Raw genomic sequence first — 23,396 nt, 5'->3', positions numbered from 1 at the left:
TATAATACCTTTTATTATATTTGCCAATTTCACACCTTCCTCAGTCTAATCCCCAAAGTTGTTGAAAAGTGACTGTAATTGGGCCATTAATTTATAGTTTTCTTGGAATCTTGTATCTAAGACAACTTTTGGATCCCTAAAAATGAGTCCAGCTCCTTGCTTTAAATGACAAAGAGCTTGCCTTTATTTTGTGGGATGAACTTGATGACCTCTTGTTTTCAGCATCCTAGAAGTTAACACAGGTACATTCTGTACAGAGGTCCTGTTTAGCCAATTGTTCCAGGAGCTGCAGGCTCAGTCAGCTTAGAGAGGTAATTTTGGAAGGTGGCATTGTGTTTGTTCCTAACAAATTGAATCAGATCCCATATACCAGGCACTATTTTCAAGAAATAAAGCACACGATCTTCTTGAAATTATGTAATTTTTGAGTCAGCAGTGGTAGACCTGAAAGAGCACTTTCTGAACATTTAATTGAACTTCTTTGATTTACAAGATAGAAAATTAGTCATTTAGAAGTCTCGCCCAAGGTCAAAGGGTTTCTTCCCTGTACAAGCATAAAGCTTGACTTCTAATTCTCAGTCCAGACCATCTCTGCAACTGGTATCTTGAATCCCCTGCACCCCACATCATTACTTCCACTCATATTTTAGACAGATGCAGACCTGGGATATAGTGATGGGGAAGCTGGAGTGTAACTTAAAAATAGGGAATGACAAATCATGAACTTTTTTTTTTTTTTTTTCCAGAAGCGCACGAGGAGAGAGGCTTGCGTGCTCCTGGTAGAGTCCGGGAGCTAGGAAGGCCCTCGGGACTCTATGCACCACGGTAAGCCGGGTTAGTTCTAATCACACTGAAATGGGAAAGGGAGGGGCAGCGTGGGGGATAAAAGAAAAAAAAAAAGCAGCCAGTCAGTCCGGGGTGTGTCGGAGAAAACTCGGTCCTCCGCTGTTTCCTTCCACCTCTTTCCCATAGAACTAATGAGACGCGTAAGCCGGGATTCTAAATTAAGAAGGGTCCTACACAGAGCCTAGAGACCCGGTCACTTCCCTTCCCTTCCTCCCCAAGTGGGCTGTCCCGGGCGACAGGGTGACGGGCGGTGGGGTTCTGGTCGCACGGACAGTGAGGTGCCAAGGGGCTGGTGACGACCCGCGGGATCCCGACCCCGTGGACGGCGGTGGCCCTGCCTCCCTCGGCTCCTCAGGACAACTCTCCACAAGCACCAGCTGCTTTCGGGCGCGGGGACGCGGTGGAAGCCCGCGGCAGCGGCGGCTCCGACGGGTCAAGTTCGCGGCCGCCCGCGCCCCTGGCCACGCTGGAGGCCGCCCGGCGCGGGGAGGCTCGGCCTCGCGCGGCGGCGCCACGTGGGGAAAAGTTTGCAGGAGCGCTGCGGGGCCTCGCGCGGCCGGACGCCCGCTCCCTCTGCGGCGCCCGGTCACGCCCCGGCCCCGAGCGTCCTCCTCCGACCCCACGGGTCGCCCGGGGGAAACGCCCTGGGGCTCCTCGGGCGGGTCGAGGAGCAAGTGTCCCGGGAAGGCGCGCAGTGCGCGCGGAGGGTGGGGGACGGCGGGCGGGGTGCTCCGGACGGCCGCCCCCGCGCGCGGCCCCCGCCGCTCGTCCCACTCGCCCCCCGCCCCCCGCGCGGCGCCCCGCTACCCCCAGTGCGCAGGCCCGGCCGCCCCAGCGCGCATGCCCTGGGATCGCGAGCGCTGCCGGCCCCCAGCCTTCTGCTTTCCACACACTCTACAACTGGGGAGGGGGCGGGGGCGGAGGAGCCCGGCCGCCCACGTGATCCTGTTGGCCGGGAGCGCGCGCCGAGCGGGGCGCGGGGAGGCGGTGGGCGTGAGCGCGCGCGCGGGCGAGGCAGCAAGCGGGCGGGCGGCGCGGGGCTGGGCTGAGGCGGCGGCGGCGGCGGCGGCGGTGGGCCGGCCGCGCAGGGGGAGGAGCGGGAGCGCAGCGAGGCGGGCGGAGGATGGGGCCGTGCCCGGGCTCCCGCTGCAGCCGCCCGGGGACACGCCGTGCACCCTCCGGCTCGGGGCTTCGGCGGCGGCGGCAGCGTTAGCGGCGGCGGTGAGAGTGGCGTTCTTGTCAGCGCTTCTGCCTCGGGCGGTCGGCGCGAGGCGGCGGCGGCTCCCCAGCGGCTCCCGGGGAGCTTTCTTTCTGCTCTGCTTTGCTTGTCGACCGCCTGCCTCGCCCTCCCGGTTTTGGGGAAGGGCGCCCTCTTCTCGGGACCGGGACTCTGTTTTGTGGCAGGGGCAGCGCGGCGCTCCGCTCCCCTCCGGCAGCCCGGGGCCAAGCGCTACCTCAACTGCCCGGCGAGACTCGCCCGCCGCGCGCGGCGCCCCGGGGCACGAGCCGGGCGTTATTATGCGCCCCGCGCTGGGGAGTCTGGCCGCGCCGCGGCCGCTGCCCGGCCCCGGCCGCCGCCGGCTGCGCGGCTCGGACCTCTTGCGGCCCGGCAGTGAGTTTCCTGCGCGGCGAGCGTGAGCAGCGGCGGGGGCGTTCTCCCGCGCCGGGGCGGGCGAAGTTCCGCGCCCCCACTTTGCCGCGACCTTTGCGGGCCCGCCGGCGGGTGCGGGCGGCGAGCGTCTGCGTGGGGCGGGGGGCGCGGCGGGCCGCGGCCGCGGGGCGGGCTCCCCCGAGCCTCCTCGTCTCCCGATCAAAGCATTCCGCTATTCTGATTTATTGCCTGCTCGGCGAGTTATTTCTCTGCCTCCGAAGGAGACCTGTGTGTGCAGCCATTACTTTGCTCGGCGCCGCTCGCAGGCGTCTCGGCCCTCGGTGCGGCGGGCAGCCCCGCACTTCGGCTCGCGCCCCGCGCCCTCGCCGCGGCGCCCTCCCCTCTCCCCGCCCCTTCCCCTTCTTTCTCCGCGCCTTCCTCCTTCCCTCGCCGCCGGCGCTCGGCCGCCGCCGCCCCCGCGCCCTGCTCGGGGCGGAGGGACGCCGTGCCGCGGGAGGGAGGGCTCCGTGTCAATTTTTTTGTGCGGCCGCGGCCGGAGCCTGTGGCGCGCGGGCGGCGAGCGCGGGGACCCCGGCGTGGCAGAGCCATGGATGGCCCGGCTCGGGGCCATGGACTCCGCAAAAAGCGGCGGTCGCGGTCGCAGCGAGACCGGGAGAGGCGCTCCCGGGGCGGTCTGGGGGCCGGCGCGGCGGGCGGCGGCGGGGCCGGCCGGACCCGGGCGCCCTCGCTCGCCTCGTCGTCGGGCTCCGACAAGGAAGACAATGGGAAGCCCCCGTCCTCCGCCCCGTCCCGGCCCAGACCCCCGCGGAGGAAGCGGCGCGAGTCCACCTCGGCCGAAGAGGACATCATCGATGGGTTTGCCATGACCAGCTTTGTCACTTTTGAAGCGCTGGAGGTAAGCGCCCCCTCCCCCCGTCTGCCTTTATGCGCGGCCCCGTTGGCGGCGCCGGGCTCCCTGCCGGGCTCGCCGCGCTCGGCGCTGTCTGTCGGTCTGTCTGGCCCGCCGGGGCTGCCGCGGGCGGGGGCGCGGGCGGAGCGCCGGCGGCGGACTCGCGGAGCCCTGCCCGCCTGCGGGTCTCCGCCTGGCTCGCCTTCCGCGGCGCCCCCTTCCCGCACCCCTCCACAGCGGATGGGCAGAGAGAAAGGGGTGCGGAGACCACAACAATGCGCCCCCCTCCGCGGAGAGCGCTGCCCCTGCCCCTGCCTCCGCGCCCTCCCCAATCATGGCTTCTTGGCTGGTGAAGTCTCTGCTGGGCTTGGGGCGCCTGTGGACCGTTCCCGGGTGCTTCTCCAGAGCCGGTGTCCGCGGTGTCTAGCACACACCTTTTCTGGTGTCCTGGAGCCAGAGACGGAGGGGTTTCGTGGTTTCTTTGCCACCCCCCACCGCATTTTTTTTTTAAATTGAAGCTAGGGAAGGGGGCGTTTTCTCCTGTTTGGGAGAAAGGAGGGAGGAGGGGAGAGAAGAGGAAAGGATGGAATATTTTTCTGTATTCCGTGTGGAGCTCTGTTACAGCATGGGTTAATTATAATGTTATCTGTACACATACACATGCCCGTGTGTGTGTACATGAGCAATTTAGTTGAAGGACAGAAAAAGGTACACCAGAGGACTGGTAGGAGGAAAGAATAAAATTCTAGCTGGTTGCTGAAGGGCTTGTCACAATTGTACCTCTCCTTTTCCTTTCCCTTTTTTTGGGGTGTGTGTGTATGCTTTTCCTAAGTGATTTGCTGTGTGTGTGTGTGTGTGTGTGTGTGTGTGTGTCTGTCTTTATTCCTTAGGCACCTGCAGGCAGCTTTGGTTTTCAAATGCACATTTTCCTACCGGTTAAGAGGCTTGGGGTGGTGGTAGTGGTGGTGTTCGGAAGATGATACTAGAGCGGGGTCTGTCTAGGGTTCAGGGGAAACTATATTTGCCTGGACAGATCTAATTTGATACTAGGATTGAGCATTGGCCTCTGAATTTTAACTGCCCCCCCCCCCCCCCATTTCCCTGTCCCTTCCCCCAGTGTTCCGTACCACACACACACACCCCGAATGCTTTGAGACTGCAGAGTTGGTCCAGCTTTCTTAAGCACAAAACCTTTCTTGCACCTAATGTGAAGGTTTGAGAATCCTGAAGGAAAGTTTTCACTTTAATTTTTTTTAACTGTTATTATGGTATTGTTTCAAAAGTACAAATACAAGCTTTTTCGATGAAAGGTTATGTTTTACATATAGTAACTGTACTTCTGTGTATGTGTTCTGGTGTCAGGTTAAAAAAATCTTACTGTTAGCATTGCTCTTTTCTGTGAACTGCTTTTGGTCGAGGTGGTGGTGGATGGTGGACATTGGTTGGGGAGGAAGGGAAGGTGATGATGGTTATTTGGTGGTGACTACAGATTTTGATGTCAGTGATGGAATCAGTTACCCTTTGGTTCTAGAACTGGTGTATTGGCCAAAATTTTGAGTGTTGAGGCTCACCACTTAGGATAATTCTAACCGTGGCTTTAACTTTGCCCAGGTGAATGGGTACTTTGAAGTGTGACTTCTCTTCAAGGTAGAGATTGATATGGCATCATGTATTCCTAAGAGAAAGAATTGCCTAGAATTTGGTTCACCGTTGCTAATTTGTGGTTGGTTCAGGAAAGTACTTGTAAAAGATGGTTACAAGTGGTTCTGCTTTCTTTGTGGTCCCTCTCATTAAGCAAGAATGGCCTCTGGATTCCCATGATCATTTTGGAAGACCAAATAGAGATGGATAGATAGATATAACATGTAATAATTTTTGATTGTTTTATTTTTAGTAAGCTCTCATAGCTAGGCTTATATACTTATGCCAGTTTATAACAATAGCTGTTTGGGTTTGTAAAATATTTATCAATATGCTTGGCTTTTGAAAGAAAATGTGCTCTTTCCGGTTTATTTTGAGTTTGAAAACTTAATTTTTAAATAAGACCCCAAATTAAAAATGTACTACTAATACTGTTTCTTTCCTTGCTGTAGTTGTTTTCTGGTACTTTTCCAGATTCAAAACTCAGGTTACTTTGGTTAGCTGAACCCTGTGTCACCTTCATATCTATATATATATATATCTGTGTGGGTATAACAGGCCTAACTTTTTGAAAAGTTTATTTAAAATTTGGTAGCAAAATGTACACATACACAAAAGTAGACAAGCCGAACATTAATTCTTAATACACCCAACACCAAAGTTCAGTAACTAACAACTCATGTGTTATCACGTTTCTTTCATGGTCCATGTACTTACTCCCTGCTCTCAGATGTGATATCTCATCTGTAAATGTTTGTATATAAATCTCTAAATAAGGACTCAAAAACTACGAAACCCCCACAGTATCATTATCATTCCTAAAGAAATTCACAAGTTTCCAAATGTCAGATATGCTATTACTATTTACATTTTCATAGGTCTAACTTTTGTAGGAAAGCTGTTAATCAACTTTTCATATTAAACACACTGGGGAAAAATATTTGTCTGGTTCTTTAGCAAAAGGTGGATGTGGTGTCTGCTTGGTATCACACAGTGTCCTTTTTGGATAGTCAATATATATATGTGTAGTGATTGTTAAAATAAAACCTCTCATGTTCCACTAATCATTTTGGAAGGTTTAGTAAATTATAAACCAGGAAACATGAGGGCTGATTAGGAAACAGGCAACTAAACTATGAACTTGGACAAAAATGTGTGTTAAGACCATGTTTGTAAATGTTAAGAATTATTATAGAGCCTAAGAGTTACCCTAAATGTATACTGTGTTTTTGAGCCCTGTGTTTAGAACTGAAAACAATTGTTATCACCTCTCACTAAGGCTGCTGCTGGTATGATGCGATGATAAGAAACCAGAAATATTGACTTTCATAGCTAGGCTTATATACTTAGGCCAGTTTATAACAATAGCTGTCAGACTCAAGGAACATACTTCAGGTGTTAATGGACACATTGACTTCATGATTTTGTCTTGAGTAGCTTGATTTTGGGCTCCCTTTTAAAAAACTCATAATGAAATATGTTGACATAAATAATTCCAGTCCAGCTATGATTTTACAGATACTGGAGAGTAAGGAATTAAATGTGTCTAATGAAGGCCTTGATTTTTATGCTGATTAGTTTTACTATTGTTGGAAACTTTTTTTAGATGATGAAAGCTATACGGGTAGTTTGGCAAGTCTCACACCTCATAGACAGTGAAACTGGCTGAGGTAGTTTTATATTCTGCAGGGACATTTCCCTTGAGTAATTGTTCCCTGAAGTTCAAATGTGTGATTATGAAGAATCTGATGATAGAAGATAAGAGGGTAGGTGAGGAGGCTAAAGTTGAACATGGTGTTCTTTTCATTATGTAGTAGAGAAGTGGAATTACCATTTGGGTATGGTATTGTTTAGCTGGAAATTTTTTAAATGACAGAATTAAGAGTGAATATCCTCAGATATGTTTAGGTTTTTTTTTTTTTTTTTTACAGTGGGTGCAGCTAAGAACTTACAAATGGTGGAAATATTGGGGTCCTAGTACCATCAGTGCATGCTGATGCACCAGATAATAGAAACTTTTTGATGTTTGGCTTTTTGTGTCATCTCTGTTAAGAGGAAGTCATGTGAACATTATGGCTGAAAATTTGATTTTGCAAATCTACTTCCCCTTTATTCTTTTCAAAGTATTTTTTTAGTTGTAAATGGATACAATACCTTTATTTTTATGTGGTGCTAAGGATGGAACCTAGTGCCTTCCACATGAGAGGAGAGCATTCAGTCACTGAGCCACAACCTCAGCCCCCGTCCCCTTATTCTTTTTTTGTGCATTGGGTTCTTTGGGAATATTCACTTAGTGCAACTGACATGGGGATGTAAAGATTAAATTGGTGGAATTAGCAGACAAGAGACTTGTTAGAGCCTTGGAATCTTGTGAAAATTAAGGAACACAGTTCTTTCTGGTGAGTATAAGATCATACTATGGTTTTCATTTCCTAGCTCTGTCTCAGGGCTTACCCACACATCAGTGGTCTTAAATAGGCTGTACAAAAAAAAAATTATACTTTTTTTAAGTTGTAGATGGATACAGTAGCTTTGTGTTTGTTTTTTTATGTGGTGCTGAGGATCAAACCCAATGCCTCATGCATGTGAGGCAAGCACTCAGCTACTGAGCTACAAACCCCAGCCAGCTGTACAAAATTTGATGTACTTATTATATGCCATGTTTCCAACAGTTTGTTATGGTCAAGTCTCAATGAGTTGTTTTAAAAACAACAATAATCATGTTCTTTATTTGAGAGAGCAAATATTTATGGATTGCTTCGTATGTGCAAGGCATTAGAAATATGGAGAAACCTTAAAAAATATATATAGCATCTTGAAGATGTATGCAGTTTAATTGATAAGTTTATCACCTGTAAAATAATTTTGAAACAGGTATTTGAATACATAATAAGTAGACTTAGATATAATAAGTGCAGTAGACTTTCAAAGATAGGCTGAAGTTTTTTTTTTTTTTTTAATTTAAGTATTTTTTAGTTGTAGTTGGACACAATACCTTTATTTTATTATTTTTATGTTGTGCTGAGAATTGAACCCTGGGCCTCACGTGTGCTAGATGAGTGCTTTACCACTGAGCCATAACTCCAGCCCCAGACAGAAGTTTTTGAGAGGTCTTCATGGAGAAGTTGGGTCCTAGAAGGATGAAGTGATATGCATAGATAGGGTAGGAGTGGAGAACTGGAGAGCATTTTAAATACTGAAGAAGCACAGAAAATAGACCAGTAAGAAGATGTTACGTTATGTGATTAAGACAAGGGGGCAAGGAAGTGCTATTAGAATTGAGTGGAACAGTAAGAGTGCATGTTGCCATACAAGGTTTTTAATCCCAGCCAATCAGAAGGCTGAAGCAGGAGAATTTTGACTTCAAGGCTGATTTCAGCAACTTTAATGAGACCCTATTTCAAATTAAATATAAAGCTGACGATGTATCTCCATGGTAGAGCCCCCCTGGGTTCACAAAAAGAAAAAAGTTACAGGGTCAAGAGACCTGTGGAGACCTATGGTCCAGGCTTATCCCTTCAAACCAATTGTATAGAGATCTTTCTTGGGGAGTTAACTCTATAAAAGTGTCATTTTCTTCATCCATTATTGAAGGGATTTGGGCTAGTTTAGAGCAAAAGAGTCTCAATCTTGAAAGGGAAAATAGCTTTGCAGGATGTTCACAAGTTGTATTTCAGACCAAAACAGAGTAAGCTACACTCAAAACAGATTTTGGATCTTTGTGGGCTAGACAAAATTAAATGAATGACTTATTCTGTCAGAATTAAACGTTTTCATTAGGTGAATGTGAATTTTGAATATCAGTGAAGACATGTGCCTTGTTTCCTAAATTTATTTGGCCACAGGGTACTTATACTTCAGCATTGTAATCTGTAAACCAATATGGGACATCCTGGACAGTATTCCAAAAAGAAGTCCTTCTAGATCTTGGAATATGGTGATTTCTTGGCAGTCTTGGGTCAATGGGCTGACATTAGACAACTTGGAAAATCAGGCACAGAAGCGTGTAGTTGAGTGGGAAGCTTCTGCTTAAGCAGTTGTGGCAAGGGCAGCGTGAGGCATACATAGTGAGGGTTACAGCCTGCTGTCAGCTTTCTAGCTGATCGTTAGCATCCCTACCATGAGGTGAGTATTGGTGAGTGATTCTCATTAATAACCTTTTCATTGTGATAGCAGCCCAATTCTGAGGCCACCAAGCTGCCCTTCAGCCGGTATGTTTTATCCTCCCCTTGGTCCTTTTCAGTTTCATGTGTTGCTGCTTTTTAGCAACCTGGGGCGGGGGGGGGGGGGGGGAAGGTTGGATGAGAAAGAAGGTTGACATTGATGATAAAACAAAGGTGTCAGATTAGCTGCCTTTTGCTCATATGTATGAACTGATAATTCAAAAAGGGTCAGAATGTCTCTTCTGCTGTTAACAGAGCCAAAGAAAGCTGTGGAACTGTTTTTGTTACCTGTTTCACTTTCTGTCTTAAGACAGTTTGGCTTGGGACTGCTGAGTAAATGGGTCAGTTCGAGCATTTCACTTCTGAAAGTGCGTATAGCGTTAGCATCTGAGGAGTTTGTAAAGGATGAGAAGGGTTGGAAGACAGAAGAGTGTGAAAGTGTGTGTGGTTACGAATTCAAGCATTTTACCATACTTACTGAATTTCAGTATTTTATTCTGTAAGGCAGAGTATCACTGGAGGAGTATTTATGTGAGATGAGGTTGATGGTTGTGGTAGGATGAGTCCATGTGGCTTGTGTTAACTGGAAATTAACCACTTAAGCTGTTTTTTTGGAAGTATAGAGGATATAAATGAATCATTAAATTAAAAAAAGGTGATTTTTAGTTTGAGGGAATGTTAGGATTAGACATAAAGACCCCCAAATGGGAAAAAAATAGTTGAAGTTTAGCATTTGGACATTTTTGGACAAGAGGGCTGGTAGCACTTGAGGAAGGGAGAGACACGGGTGTGTGTGTGTGTGTGTGTTCGTTCATGGGTATGCATGTAGAGGTGAATTTTATTTTACCTCTGTACTGAATAGGAGTTGTAATATACTAAATGTAGTTTTAACCTTATAAAAATTACTAGTTTTTGAAAAAGCTCTGAAAAAAATTTAGATTTGAAAACTCAGATAATTGAGGTTAGGAAGAAAAATATGGCAATTAGTTTGGTAAAATTGGAGACAGGAGAGGATCAGAAACAATTTGGGTACATTATTAGTGGGGACAGAACTGTTTCTGATATATAATCTATACCTTTGTTCTGAATGTAGATTTTTTTTTTGTTCCTCTAGAAGGGGAATATAGAATTTGAGGCTGAGACCCAAAGTATCTTCTTTTTTCCAGATATGAGCTCTATTTTTGCTTTACTTCTATCAAACTTGAATGATAAGGATTGTTAGTGTTGCATATCTTGGTATTAGTGAATACATATCATTGTTTTAGTTATTAGTAACTTCTGTCAAACTTGTAGAATAAGGGTTGTTAGTGTTGCATATTTTGGTATTACTGAATACATATCATTGTTTAAGTTATTAGTAACTGAGGAAGGGAAGGAGTAAATTTCATCAAATGCCTTTGCTTTTAAAATGATAAATGCCTTTGCTTGCTTAGGAAGGGAGGGTCTAGGCAAGTGCAGGCTTCTTTGCCTCAGTCTTGTTCAGGTCTTTGATTCCATGCATTTGGGAACTTTGAAGTCTGAAATCATGGGAACTGCTCCCTTATTTTGAAGTGTTTATTTCACACATTAGTGTATGTGGCAATCTCATCTTAGGGTTTAGTTAGATTATCACCCACTTGTTGCCTGCCCTTCTACTTCCCCGTTTTCCCTCCTCCCGTCTCTCTCCTTCCTTTACTGTGAAGCTATCAAAATATTGCAGATAATACAAGATAATGAATGGATTTAAGAAGTTGTGGATGAAGTGTGAAAACTTTAAAATTTCTGAACTTGCATTATTTGAGGGACTCTGGTACTAGCTCTGTGTAGGGCAATTGTTTGCCACAATTTTCTAGACTCATCTTTCTAATTTCTCAGTTCATTTCTGAATTCTGTTTGGAGTTTGCCTGAACAAACATGACACATTACTAACTACATGCAAATATTTAAAAAAGCAAAACTTTTCCTGTTATTTTGGCTTGTGTACACCTCATGGTGCCATACCTCCTTGGTACCTTCAGAGCCCTGGAAAACCCATGTACAGTAAACTTGGAGTCACAGAAGGAGAAAGCCCAGAAGGAGAAAGCCCAGTGAATAAAGTAATGCAAAGTGGCTAACGCAGGTTGGAGTTAATTACTTGGCAGAAAATCCTCCCATATTCTAAATACCTTTGGGTGCTACTGAGGCACAGCCTGCAAAAGACAGATCATTACTCTTGGTTATATGGATGAAACATAATGTTTTCAAACTGCAACTAAATTCTGAATCTGAGACTTGTCTGTCAGGGTCAAAATATGATGATAACTGAGGGATGTCATTTTCTTTGTCCTCACACTAACCATTTATTGCAGCTCAGAGCCAAACTCATTTTAGGTTTCAGAAAAGTTTCTGATGGCAGTGATATTTAAGAACTTAAAGCTAAGGAATTAAATAGATTATAGCTCAGACTTGCAGTTATCCCTGAGTTGTTATATTGAAGTAGACTTTTTTTTTCCCTACTTCTCCTAGGTGTTTTTGTTCACTTGTGCCCTTGTAGGCTAAAGGTTGCTGTCCAGGCATTGCTCAGTGAATGGTTTTCCATAGTTAAAAACAAAGTGTGTGTGGGGGAATCCTTAAGAGAATGAAGATGTAGATAACAATAGTTGGAGATAAGATCATCACTTGTTTCCAGCCAGGAGAAGAAATTCCAATGACTTCCACCCTCTGACTCTGTACATGTTAAGTTGGAGAAAATAATGATCACCCTGGATTGTGTTTTTCTAAGAAAAATATTTTTTAATAGTTTAAAGTGAATTTATACTTTCATCAGGGTAAAAGACACAAGCATTTGTTATTATGCATTGCTTTGTTTTGCAGTTTGCTCTTTCCTTATTTTTTATGGTGATCACTTTAGTTGTTTGTGAAAATTAGTTTTGAGATTAATGTTCCTCAAGTTTGGACCTACACCTTTTCAGAGAATCCTTTGGATCCATTCCACTCCAACCATTATTAGTGCTTTCTAAACCTCAGTGGCTTCAGAGATAGAGACCTTATAGTCAGTTATGTATTTCTACTTCTCATTTTGACATGAAAACACAGCTCTGAGGAATTAATTGATCTGTAGATCACACTGAGAGAGGCTCTAAGTGTTATTCAGCCAAACTAGGGGACTCTACTTCTCCTTAGTACCCGGGAGTTTTGTGGATTGGGAACCTTGAAAGGAAGTGTCTATTTGTTTATTTATTGCTTCAAATAAGGATGGACACTCATGATTGTAAAGCTTCCAGTTTTTTTTAAGTAGTGTTCTGATTATTACTGAATATCAAGAATATTTAAAAAAAAATATTTTTCCAAGCCTCATAATTCTCCCTCAGCACTTGAATTATCCTGAAATTCATTGGCCTTTTTCTCTGTGTACTTACTTAAAAATCTCCCCTACTGGGCTGGGGTTGTGGCTCAGTGGTAGAGCCCCTGCCTAGCATGTGTGAGGCACTAGGTTCCATCCTCAGCACCACATTTAAAAAAAAAAAAAAATCTCCCCTACCTGCCCTCCAGGAATAAAGGTGCTAAAAAAGTTAGGGTGATAATATGAGGGTTGCTCATTTATCTTAGTGTCCCATGAAAAAATAATTATTTAGTTATAAGATGATCTTAATTTGGGCCATTTTTTTGAGGGGAGGGCATAATATTTTCTTCAGCCTCGCAATCTAGGGAAACTCAGAACAACTTGACAATATTGTTAGCAGAACACATACTACAAGGGAACTTTGGAGCACATTTGAGTTGAAGACTCAACCAAAATTTTTCTACTGAAGAGACTGAAAATATTAAGTCCTCTGATGTGTTGGCTAAGGCATTTTGTCTGTTCATTGCTGAACCAGAAAATTTATAACAACTATTTGTCATGTGTATGTATTTATAGCCATTCATATAATGAAAAGAAGTTTTCATGGGATTGTAATAACATATCAAGATGGGTGTAATTAAAATAGAAGCAGATTGACACCTAGAATTAAATGCAAATCATAAAGTAGGATACCTGAGCATTGTGCCTTACATATTTGCTTTAGGGGGCAGTCAGCCAAATATGCAAATAAAAAGACATTGATGAATTTCCCTGGGTGTGTATGTGGTTGCAAAGAACTCAACTATTTTATTAATCTTTTATCAATCTTTGTTTAGATTTGCAGCAGCAATGGAAATGTATTAATTTGGCAGACCAAATAGGTTACCGCCAGAAAGTAGGAAATAATAAGGGGAAGACATGATTGATGTACTGTCCTATAAATAACACATGCAACTGACATAGGGGCTGAGTAATCTTTAGCTCTTGCTTGATGTCATTAATGGAGTTGTTAAACCAGGATGTTTGAGTTAAACTTCAATCATAGAGGCTCTGCCTTCCATTTGAAATGCAGACCTATCTCTAGTTACACTCTGGACTGATATTTTGACAAAACTGGTATAAATCAATTTTTTTTTTGGTAACTGGATCAAATGTGCCAGGGAATTTTGCTGTGAAAAATTATGAGTCTTTTTTTTAAAGACTTTTTTTCTTTTAAATATATATACTTAGTTGTAGATAGACACATCTTTATTTATTTGTATGTGGTGCTGAGGATCGAACCCAGTGCCTCACACATGCAAGGCAAGTGCTTTACCACTGAGCTAAGTCCCCAGCCCAAATTATGAGTCTTTAAAACAAAACAAAAAAACAAGTACAGCACTCCTCTCTGTAGGGAAGCTGGGGTTTTTGTAGAGTGAGAGAGCATAGCTTTTCTTGAGACACATTTCTGCATGTATTCACTGTGCTCCTGGAAGAAGGTGGCTGAAATTTGCATTTTCTGTTCAGGTTTCATACCTCACTTGGTTGGGGCTTCCAGGAATAATTGGTGGTGATTTGAATAAGCCCGCATCATTCAGATTTCAGAGCTAGGTTTTCAAGTGCATTCTAAGGAGAGCTCCAGGCTATGAATATGGAATATGATTTCCATATCTGTTCCATTGGGGAGTCCAGGCATGTCATAACCACTTCAGAGTCATGATTGTACAGAGACACTCCAGCTATAATTTTTCTATATGACAGTTCAGTTTTAAAATTGTAAAGATGCCAAAAGCAGGGCTGTATTGTTATTAGGGAAGTTGGTGACATCTGTTACATCTTGTTAACCAGGGAAGGAAAATGCTTTAATCAAAACATCTAATTATGCCCTCTCAACTGATGAAACATCCTCTGCTAAATTTTTAGAATTGTCCTTAATGGAAGAAGTTGGCCTTTATAGGAACTATGAAGTAAATTTACTCTTTTTATTTTGAAAAATAGTTATTCCTAACCATAGAGTGTTTTTTTAAAAATTTTTTTTAGTTGTTGATGGACCTTTATTTTTATTTATTTATATGTGGTGCTGAGAATCGAACCCAGTGCCTCACACATACCAGGCAAGCACTCCACCACTGAGCTACAACCCCAGCCCCATAGTGTGTTTTAAAGATATTTCAGAAGTTGTGTGAACCAGGGTATAGTTTTTGTTTTTGTCTTCCTTCTCACTCCATAGCAGATGAGATCCTCAAAGGTATGTTTGAGGCTCTGAGGATACATGGTAGCTGAGAGCCACCAGGACAGGGAGCAAATGATAATTGTAGGTGAGAGGTAAGGGGATAATTCAGCCTTGTGTGCTGGCAGGTGTGATTTAACACCTGAATGTTGAAACCTGTGTAAGACAGTTGTGTTGTTTTAAAACATTTTATTAATCTAATATAGCAATGGACCAGATTGTTTCAGGAATATAACTGCTTTTAGATATTGAAATATAATGTGATTCCAGTAATAATTCCTGTGTTAAAAAGTAGTTCTACATAATATCTAAAAATATCAAAAACTCTTTAATGGAGCATTTCTATCCACTGTTACCTCCCTTGATCTCTTTTTAAGAATTGTAAAATATTTTGGTCATGTGGCTCTTTGAGTCGCTCAGATTTCAAAACCTACTCCAAAACCATGCTTTTATTTGTATTTCATACCCAGAGTTAGTTTTAACTGCAGCTGCTGTTCCTGTTTCTGATATCACAGATGATAATGATAATGTTAATCATAGTACATAATTGATGGTCTTAATACTGAGATATGGCTTAGGTCAGAGAAATACCTTATTTCTTACTTTTGGGAGCATTTATTTAATCTTTCTGAAATGATTTCCCCATGGATTGAGGTCCTGGGGCCAATGTGAAGGAGATTTTTGAAGTGTTGACCATGATATGTGCTTCATCCTTTTCTTTGGCAGCGGGAAGGAAGTTCAAGTGCTATTAGTTTTTTGGGGGGTGGGGTCTGTTATATGTTCTGTTATGGCTTACTCTGTATCACTTGGGAGTTACGATTGGAACCTAAAAAATGAGAAAGCCAGGGTTTTCTCCCTGTATTTTCTCCTGTGTATTCTTTTAGTTCTCTACATTCTTTGCCTTTAGTCCCTGCTCTCTCCCTATATATATCCTTCAATATATATTTGAGGACTTTAGAATAATTGCTTTCTTACTCAGTAATCCATGCATAGTATGTGTTCAGTTTTTTTTTTAAACTGTTGACGTATTTCCACACACACACAAAAAAATCCACCAAAAGATATTTTTGAACAGGGAGCTGCCATTTACTGTTTGCTCTATGCCAGGCATTGAATGTACAGTTTTGCATTTATTGTGCATAGAACTACCCTGTGAAAAAAGAAATGATATCTGTTTTTCAGTTGAAGAAAGCTCAGAGAAGATTGTTAACTTGCTCAAGATTGGGAAATGTAAACTTGGACCCTTCATCCCTTTATGCTCTTCTTTTTAATACAGATTCATTTTCTGAAAGCCTCAAATGGGTCTCTATTCCTTATTGCTCCTGAAAATTATCTTTGGTTACAAAGGGTTTTCTAGTTATAAAAATAGGAGGTGAGAGGGGGCTGGGGTTGTGGCTCAGTGGTAGCATGCTCGCCTAGCTTGCATGAGGCACTGGGTTCGAACCTCAGCACCACATAAAAATAAAGACAATAAAGTCCATCAGCATTTAAAAAAAAAAATAGGAGGAGAGAATACTTTACCACTTTTTGGGAAGTCCTTCCTTCCTTCCTTCCCTCCCTCCCTCCTTCCTTCCTTCTTTTTTGTAGTTGTAGATGGACAGCATGATTTTATTTTACTTGTTTATTTTTATGTGGTGCTGAAGATCGAAACCAGTGCCCCACCCATGCAAGGCAAGTGCTCTGCTACTAAGCTACAGCCCCAGCCCGTGAATCCTTTCTTAATTTATTTTTTGTGGTGTTCCACATGATAGGCAAGTACTCTACTATTGCCAATCACATAGTACATCTGTAGCATGATTGTTGTTGCTGCTGTTTTGTTTCTTTCAGTGTCTTTCCTTGTATTAGAATCTGACTTTTCTCAGCATTACTCAGGTAGATTTTAAAATGACAAGAGTTTCAGGCTCATGAATGAGAGGGCTGCTGTGTGCCTGTCCCTATTGTAAACCCCTTGACCTAATTTTCTTAGTGACTTCCTGAAATCAGAGTGTAAAATTGGAGAACAGATTAGCACCCTTTATACTTTACTGTGCATTAAGGAATCTACTAGAGATTTCTAAGTATTTTGCTGGGAGGTGGCACTTCTCTCAAATCTTTTCCACAATAAAAGAGACCTTATTATTGGTGCAAATTTAAAAGAGAACACAAAAATCTAATAGGCACTCCATTCTACTGGTTAAAGACTATACTAAATATCTCTTTGCTTTTCTTGATATCTATTTCTTGAAGGTACCTAGTGACAAATAGTCCATTATTTCCTCATTATTGTTTCCTTTCATTATTCTAAGGACATTTGCAAATTGTTCTTTCATTCCCCATTCTATCCTGTTGAGGTTTGTTTATGCTAGAGTATGCTAATGAATGTGGCTGTTAGATTTGCTTCATATAGAAATCCCACCTGCTTTAATAGAGTATTGTACATTCTTGAGAAGGCCCCTCCTCATCTTTGCTGGGCTTCATCCTTTATTTCATTCTTTAGTGCTTAAGGTTTTAGACTTGGCTAGGTGACAGGAAGGTAAGATAACCCCCATCCCCAACAAAGAAGAACAAAACACACACCCCATGTCCTCTCTGGGACTGAAATTTCAGAAGACTTCTAGGTAAATATGAAGACAGGTCAATTAAACATTTCTCAAAAGAGTCTTTGACTCGAGGAGAGGTGGCAGTTTCTGCTTGGAACCACCATTCTCTGAGACACAGTGTCTTGTCCCTCTTTCCAACTATTTCAGTGTCCTTTCCAATACCCAAAGTGAAAATGTGGTAGAGTTCTTTCTTTATGTAATTGTAAGGGAGACCTAAGTCACAACATTTCCTTTTAAAATTAACTAAATAATTAGTGTAATAGGAGCCATACCTTTCAAGTCCAGTTTTTTTTTTAAGTTGTAGATGGACACAATATTTTTTATTTTAAATTTGTTTATTTTTATGTGGTGCTGGGGATTGAACCCAGGGCCTCACAGTGTGAGACAAGCTCTCTACCACTGAACTACAACCCCAGTACCTAAGTCCAGGAATTTTATGGATGTATAAAATATAAATTCTTTATTATGCCTAGGGTTTGACTCAGATTTTAAACTCTTAGTTAGGAACCATGAGTATTTTTATTTTTATTTTTATTTATTTATTTATTTAGTGTGTGTCCTTCCTTGGCTGGCTTGGTGTTTTTTAATACCCCTCTTGTGATGTTTTTTTGATTAAGGACACAGGGTGAAGATGGGCTAACAGATGATTGCCAGTTTCCCTCAGGCACTTGAGTGTTCTCTTCTTACTGTTTACAGATGAACGTTACTTTAGCATTCTTGTAGGTTTTCCCATCTGCTGTCCATATTTCAGCTGTACTCTTATTTTGTTTAGTATGATGTACCTGGAATTAGGGACAGAGAAATATGTACACTTAGCCTGATTTGGAAATTATCTTGCTGAAATTCAGTCCATATGGCCATTGTAAAATAGTTAGTATAACAAGTAATTGCTTTTCCAATGATGTGCTTTGTCATTATTTTCATCTTCCAAGAAACACTCCTGTAGCATGCTGACAGCAATGGCATCATTAGAGAACATGTGGACATAGAAAGGCATAAATTTTCTGGCATAAGGATTACAGTGTTAATGGATGAGTCACCATGCTTTTAAACAGTGACTCTTATTCAGTACTGCTGGACTGGATGATATAGATTTATAAATGTCCTACTTGTTTGCTGAGTATATTTCATACCTTCCTGCAATTGTGAAACAGTTGTTTAGTTGTGTCTAGGTCCCTATCATAGTATTACAGCCAGTTGACTTCTTAGGAGAGTTCCTTCTGAATGTTGGATGTATTATGCAGTTGTCCCCCCTACTGACTCCCAAGACTGTCTCAACCTCTTTTCTTGATTGTGAGCCCCCAACAGGCCATCCTAGGGTTGATTTTATTTGGAGGTCATTTAGACAACTAAGTAATAGAGACAGGAAGCCACAAAGTGGCTGCCATATTCGGGAATTTATATCCTCCATTGTAGAGCATCTGTCTCTTCAGAAGTCGCAAGTCTGTCACCCCTCTTCCTTTTTCTGTTAGGAGGAGTAAGATTGTTGCAGCCTACATGCTCAGTGATAGGTCCTGGAGACACAAGGGACCATGTGAAGGGTATTGAAAGATTCAGGCTTACAGTCTGGTTGTAGATTATCTTAGGGGTGCAGCAGTTCTGGAACATGGTATGCTTTGAATTTCCAGGGTCTTTCTTGAGTGCCAATCAGGCGTAGGTGAAATCAGAAAATGGAGTCATTCTTAAATTTGATGTTTCTCTTTGGCATCTAACAAATAATGTGGGCTTTTTGATTGGTAAGGGACTTTGGTGATCATCTTGGGTAGTGGCTTTGGGTATCTCAAAAGACATTGAGTCAGCTGGGGGGGGGAATTCCTGACCAGAAGAACCCTATCTTTTTACCTGTTTTATATGTGAGGGTAAGAGTCTTTTTTTGAAAGGAAAAAACGAGTCTGGATTCTTATTCTGTCATTCATAAAGTATTTATTGAGAATTTCAGTGTGCTAGGCAGGCACAGTTTGAGGTGCAGAGAATAGTGTATTAAATAAGAGAAATATATGTCTATGCTGTAATGGAATTTATATTCTAGCAGGGGTGTAGGGGGCATATTGTAAATCAGCAGGAACATAATGTGTTAGTGACTGGTTTTATAAAGCAGAGTGAAGGGATGGTGTGAATTTAGTGTGTGTATGCTGATGTGCCATTTTATTGTGGTGGCTTAGATAAGGCTTCTTCAAGGAGATGATATTTGAGCAGAAACTTGAAGGAAATGAGGGTGTAAGAAATATGGATAGTCAGGAGAAGAGCATTTAAGGAGAGCTAAAAGGAAGTGTGAGGGCTTTGAGGAAGGAGTGGCTTGTTGTGTCCAGTTGTAGGAAGCCATGTGGCTAGAATGAAGCCAACGAGGAAGAGGGGCAGAGATGGGGCAGAGGCCCAAGAGGACTTTGATTTTTAAAGCCAAGTGATAGAAGAAGCTTAAAAACAGCTAAAACTGTCTGCCAAGCCCTTGTTTTCCAACTGAAAATGTGGTTTTGAATTTCTTCAAAGTCACACACACACACAGCTGGTAGTCAAATAAGTCTAGGTCTAGAAACCACATGATATTTTTGTATGGTAGTTTCTCATGATGCCTTGCTGCCACTGTTTTAGGCCATTGGAGGCAGGGGCATCTTTTGGATCAGAGGATTTGTGTTTTTTTTTTCCCCTGTTTTTGAGTATGGTATGAAATATACAGAATTCCAGTGCCTGGTTGCCATAAATTGGGGAACAGCTTTGCTCTTCAGTGCCTGAATCTGCCACCATTTACATAATAATTTTAACACCATCTTACATTTTCCAAGTGCTTACTGCTTGTTGTGGCATTCCTTATATAGAGAGCTTTACATGCATTATCTCATTTAACCCTCACAACAATGCTGTGAAGTAGGTGATTTTATTCTTATTTTGGAGGAAACTGTGGTTCACAGAAGTTAAGTAACTTCCCTGTTGTCTTGTAGATAAAAGTTGTAGAGGAAGGGTTGGGTACAATATTGCACGCCTGTAATCCCAGAGACTCCAGGCAGGAAGATCACAAATTCAAGACTAGTCTAGTGACTTAGTTACAGCCCCTCTCAAAATAAAAATAAGAAGATGACTGGGGGTAGAATGCCCCTGGGTTAAATCCCCAGTATGAGGGTGGAGTGGGTGGGGGGCTAGAGGAAGGAGTAGATCCAGACTACTTCAGATTCCTGAGCCTGTCCTGCCTCTCTGATGAGAAGAGGAATGGGTTTTTCCCTAGATTAACTTTCTTTGGACTATGTTCTCATCCTCATTTCAATGGCTGTAGAGCTGTACCTTTATAGTAGTAATACCTTCTTCTGCCAGATTACTGTGTGATTGCAGATGTTTGGTTATATAAAGGATTTCACAGCCAGGCTGGCTGAGGCTGGAAGCTCTGTTGATTTTAGGTGTTGGTTAAGCAGATACCTTTGGTCTTTCTGAGCTCAGTTTGACTAAACCATTTTTCAAGACCTGTCTGTATAGTGAGTCATAATACAGAATGCAGGTCAGCATTTTCAAGTCAGCAGATCAATTGAAATGGTCTTCATTTTTCTCCCCCAGTGAAATAAAACCCCAGACTCCACCAGTCTGTAATCCAGGAATGTAAATTTATTTCTACTGCTCCTTTCTAGGACCAATTTGCCATGAGCTTATTATAACTATAGTTGTCTAAAAAATGCATGTATGTTGGGTATGGTGGCACATGCCTACTCAGGAGGCTGAGGCAGGAGAATCACAAGTTCAAAGCTAGCTTCAGCAAATTAGCAAGGCCCTGTCTCAAAATAAATTTAAAAAGGGGGCGGGGGGGCGCTGGGATTTGGCTCAGTGGTTAAGGGTCCTTGGGTTCAATCTTCAGTACCAAAAAAAAGAAAAAAAAAGTGCATATGTAAACATGTGTTTATATGACTATCAAATAGTTTACAAATATGGAATTGCACATAATATAACATAACACCTTTGCATCTACCATCAGCTTTAAAAGCCTTACTGTACTATTTTTTTTTTAAATTGCACATTATTTTAGTATCTATATATTGCCTGAGGAGGAACCCAGAGGGTGTCTGATTGTCAAGCCTGGCTACACATTTCAATACTGTGGAGAGTTTTTTTGTTTTTTTTTAAAGTTCCCATGATCTTGGCACAGTGGAGCGAGGGCCCCCCTATAATCTAAATGAGTGGGTTTAAAAGCTCCCCCGAGGATTCTGGTGTGTATTGGCTAGGTACCCTCTGGAGGATGTGTTAGTTTGTCTTTATTGGGTTTTATCAGATGACTCCTGGCCTTTATATTATATTTTCATTTTTTTCCCATTCCTTTTTTTTTCTTTTGCTCTAGGGATGGAACCTAGGGGCGCTTTAGCCACATCCCTGGCCCTTTTTATTTCTATATTTTGAGACAGGGCCTTGCTAAAGTGCTCAGAGCCTCGCTAAATTGCTGAGGCCAGCCTCCCTAACTTGCTGAGGCTGGCCTCAAACTTGTTATCTTCCCGCCTCAGCCTTTCAAGCTGCTGGGATTTCAAGTATGTGCCATCCACCCAGCCTTTGCACTTTATTTTTATTTTTTATAAATATATATATTTTAAGTTGTCAATAGATCTTTATTTATTTTATTATTATTTTATATGGTGCTGGAAATTGAACCCAGTGTCTCACACATGCTAGGCAAGTGCTCTTCCACTGAGCTATAGCCCAATTCTGCACTGGTTCTGCTTTCCAGGATTCTGAGAGGTAATGTCTCAGGAAGCTTTTTTCCTGATTGTATATTCTTTCTGCCATTACCTTGTGAAATAAACTGAGTACACATTTACATATTTGTTAGAAACCTTCAGATACCTACGGACCAGGTGTGAGGCATTAGAAAGGGGACTGAGAAATTCAGAAGTATTGGAGCCCCTGTCTCTTGAAAAGTGTTTGGGGTGAGTGAAGGTTACAGAATTATCTTGGGAATCATGAAGATAGTTTTCATTGAGAAAACCTAGAGTCTCACACATCTTTACAGGAAGGTGCTGAGCTATAGGATGACAGGTGAGGGCTTTTTTTTTTTTTTGTATAACATCTTTATAAGTAAAATATGTGGTAAGATGTACAGTGTCATGTGCCCTGCCACCATAATGGTGTTTTAGTCAGCTTTTTCATTGCCAAAAGATTTGACAAGAACAATTAAAGGAGGAAAAGTTCATTTTGTAACTTGGTCTGTCAGAGGTCTTAGTCAGTCCATAAATGGTTGAGTTCATTCTTCGAGGCCCAAAGTCAGGCGAAGGAGTATGGTGGAGGAAAGCATCTAAGGACACTAGGAAGCAGATAGAAAGCTCCAGTCTCCAGGGATAAAATACCTACCCCAAAGGTGTACTCCCAATAACTCACCTCCAGCCATACCCTGTCTACCTTCAGTTCCTCTAAGCTTTTTTGCAATGTTTTACACATTAACTTTTGGGGGACACCTAACATCTAAACCGTAACAAATGGTCAGTTTGCTCAGGATATATTTGAAACTGGTATCTTTTGAAAGTGCTGTTAGCTGTGGATCATGTAAGGCCTAACTATTTGCTGTGGTCCTTAGCTCCCTGTAGCACCGGTATCTCCTTCATTCAGCTTATGCATCCATTTAAAAATACAGGTACTATTCTAGGCACTGGTGGTAGAAGAGTGAGCTAAACAAAGCAGTTACTCTCAAGAAATGTCATCCTGGGGCTGGGGTAGTGGCTCAGTGGCAGAGCGCTCGCCTAACATGCATGAGGTACTGGGTTCAATCCTCAGCACCATATTAAAAAGATAAATAAATAAAGATATTGTTTCGATCTAAAACTAAAAACATTAAAAAAAAAGAGAGAAATGTTATCCTGGAGACGTTGAACATTGTGTTTTTTGGTGTGTCTAACACAGAAAAAGTTGTGGGGTGACTGTTATCCTCCCTTAGAAAAGCTCTAGAGGGATCATTAGGCAGATAGAGAACTGTTTTTTGCCTAATTGGCCTAAGTTGTGTTTTTTTATCCTGAGATTTTGATTTTAAGTGCTTTCATGAATGTATTTCTTCAAGAGAATTTAAGTGCTGGGACATTAAAGTTTGCAGGAACTTTTGCGATTGGTTCAATTTTATTTTAGCAGCTTTACATGATAAGTGATGTATATATAGCTAAGGTTCAAGCTTAGGGAAGATGCTAAAGAAATAATAATGCTTGA

At 42.6% G+C, this 23,396-nt stretch overlaps 1 protein-coding gene across 4 annotated transcripts in view; it reads left to right on the top strand.

Moving 5' to 3' along the window:
• Window positions 1-2,968: 2,968 nt before the first annotated feature.
• Auts2 (activator of transcription and developmental regulator AUTS2) overlaps window positions 2,969-23,396 on the top strand; it is a 1,136,204-nt gene continuing 1,115,776 nt past the window's right edge. For all 4 annotated transcript variants that reach the window (XM_027948695.2, XM_071605467.1, XM_027948694.2 and 1 more), the window contains exon 1: window positions 2,969-3,353. In XM_027948695.2, coding sequence (XP_027804496.1) covers window positions 3,045-3,353 — 309 coding nt within the window. In that variant the 5' untranslated portion in view covers window positions 2,969-3,044. The remainder of the gene's footprint in view (window positions 3,354-23,396) is intronic.

The sequence above is a fragment of the Marmota flaviventris genome, chromosome 19 (genome assembly GCF_047511675.1).
Source record: "Marmota flaviventris isolate mMarFla1 chromosome 19, mMarFla1.hap1, whole genome shotgun sequence".
Lineage (NCBI taxonomy): Eukaryota > Metazoa > Chordata > Mammalia > Rodentia > Sciuridae > Marmota > Marmota flaviventris.
This window is presented reverse-complemented; position numbering and strand designations above follow the sequence as displayed.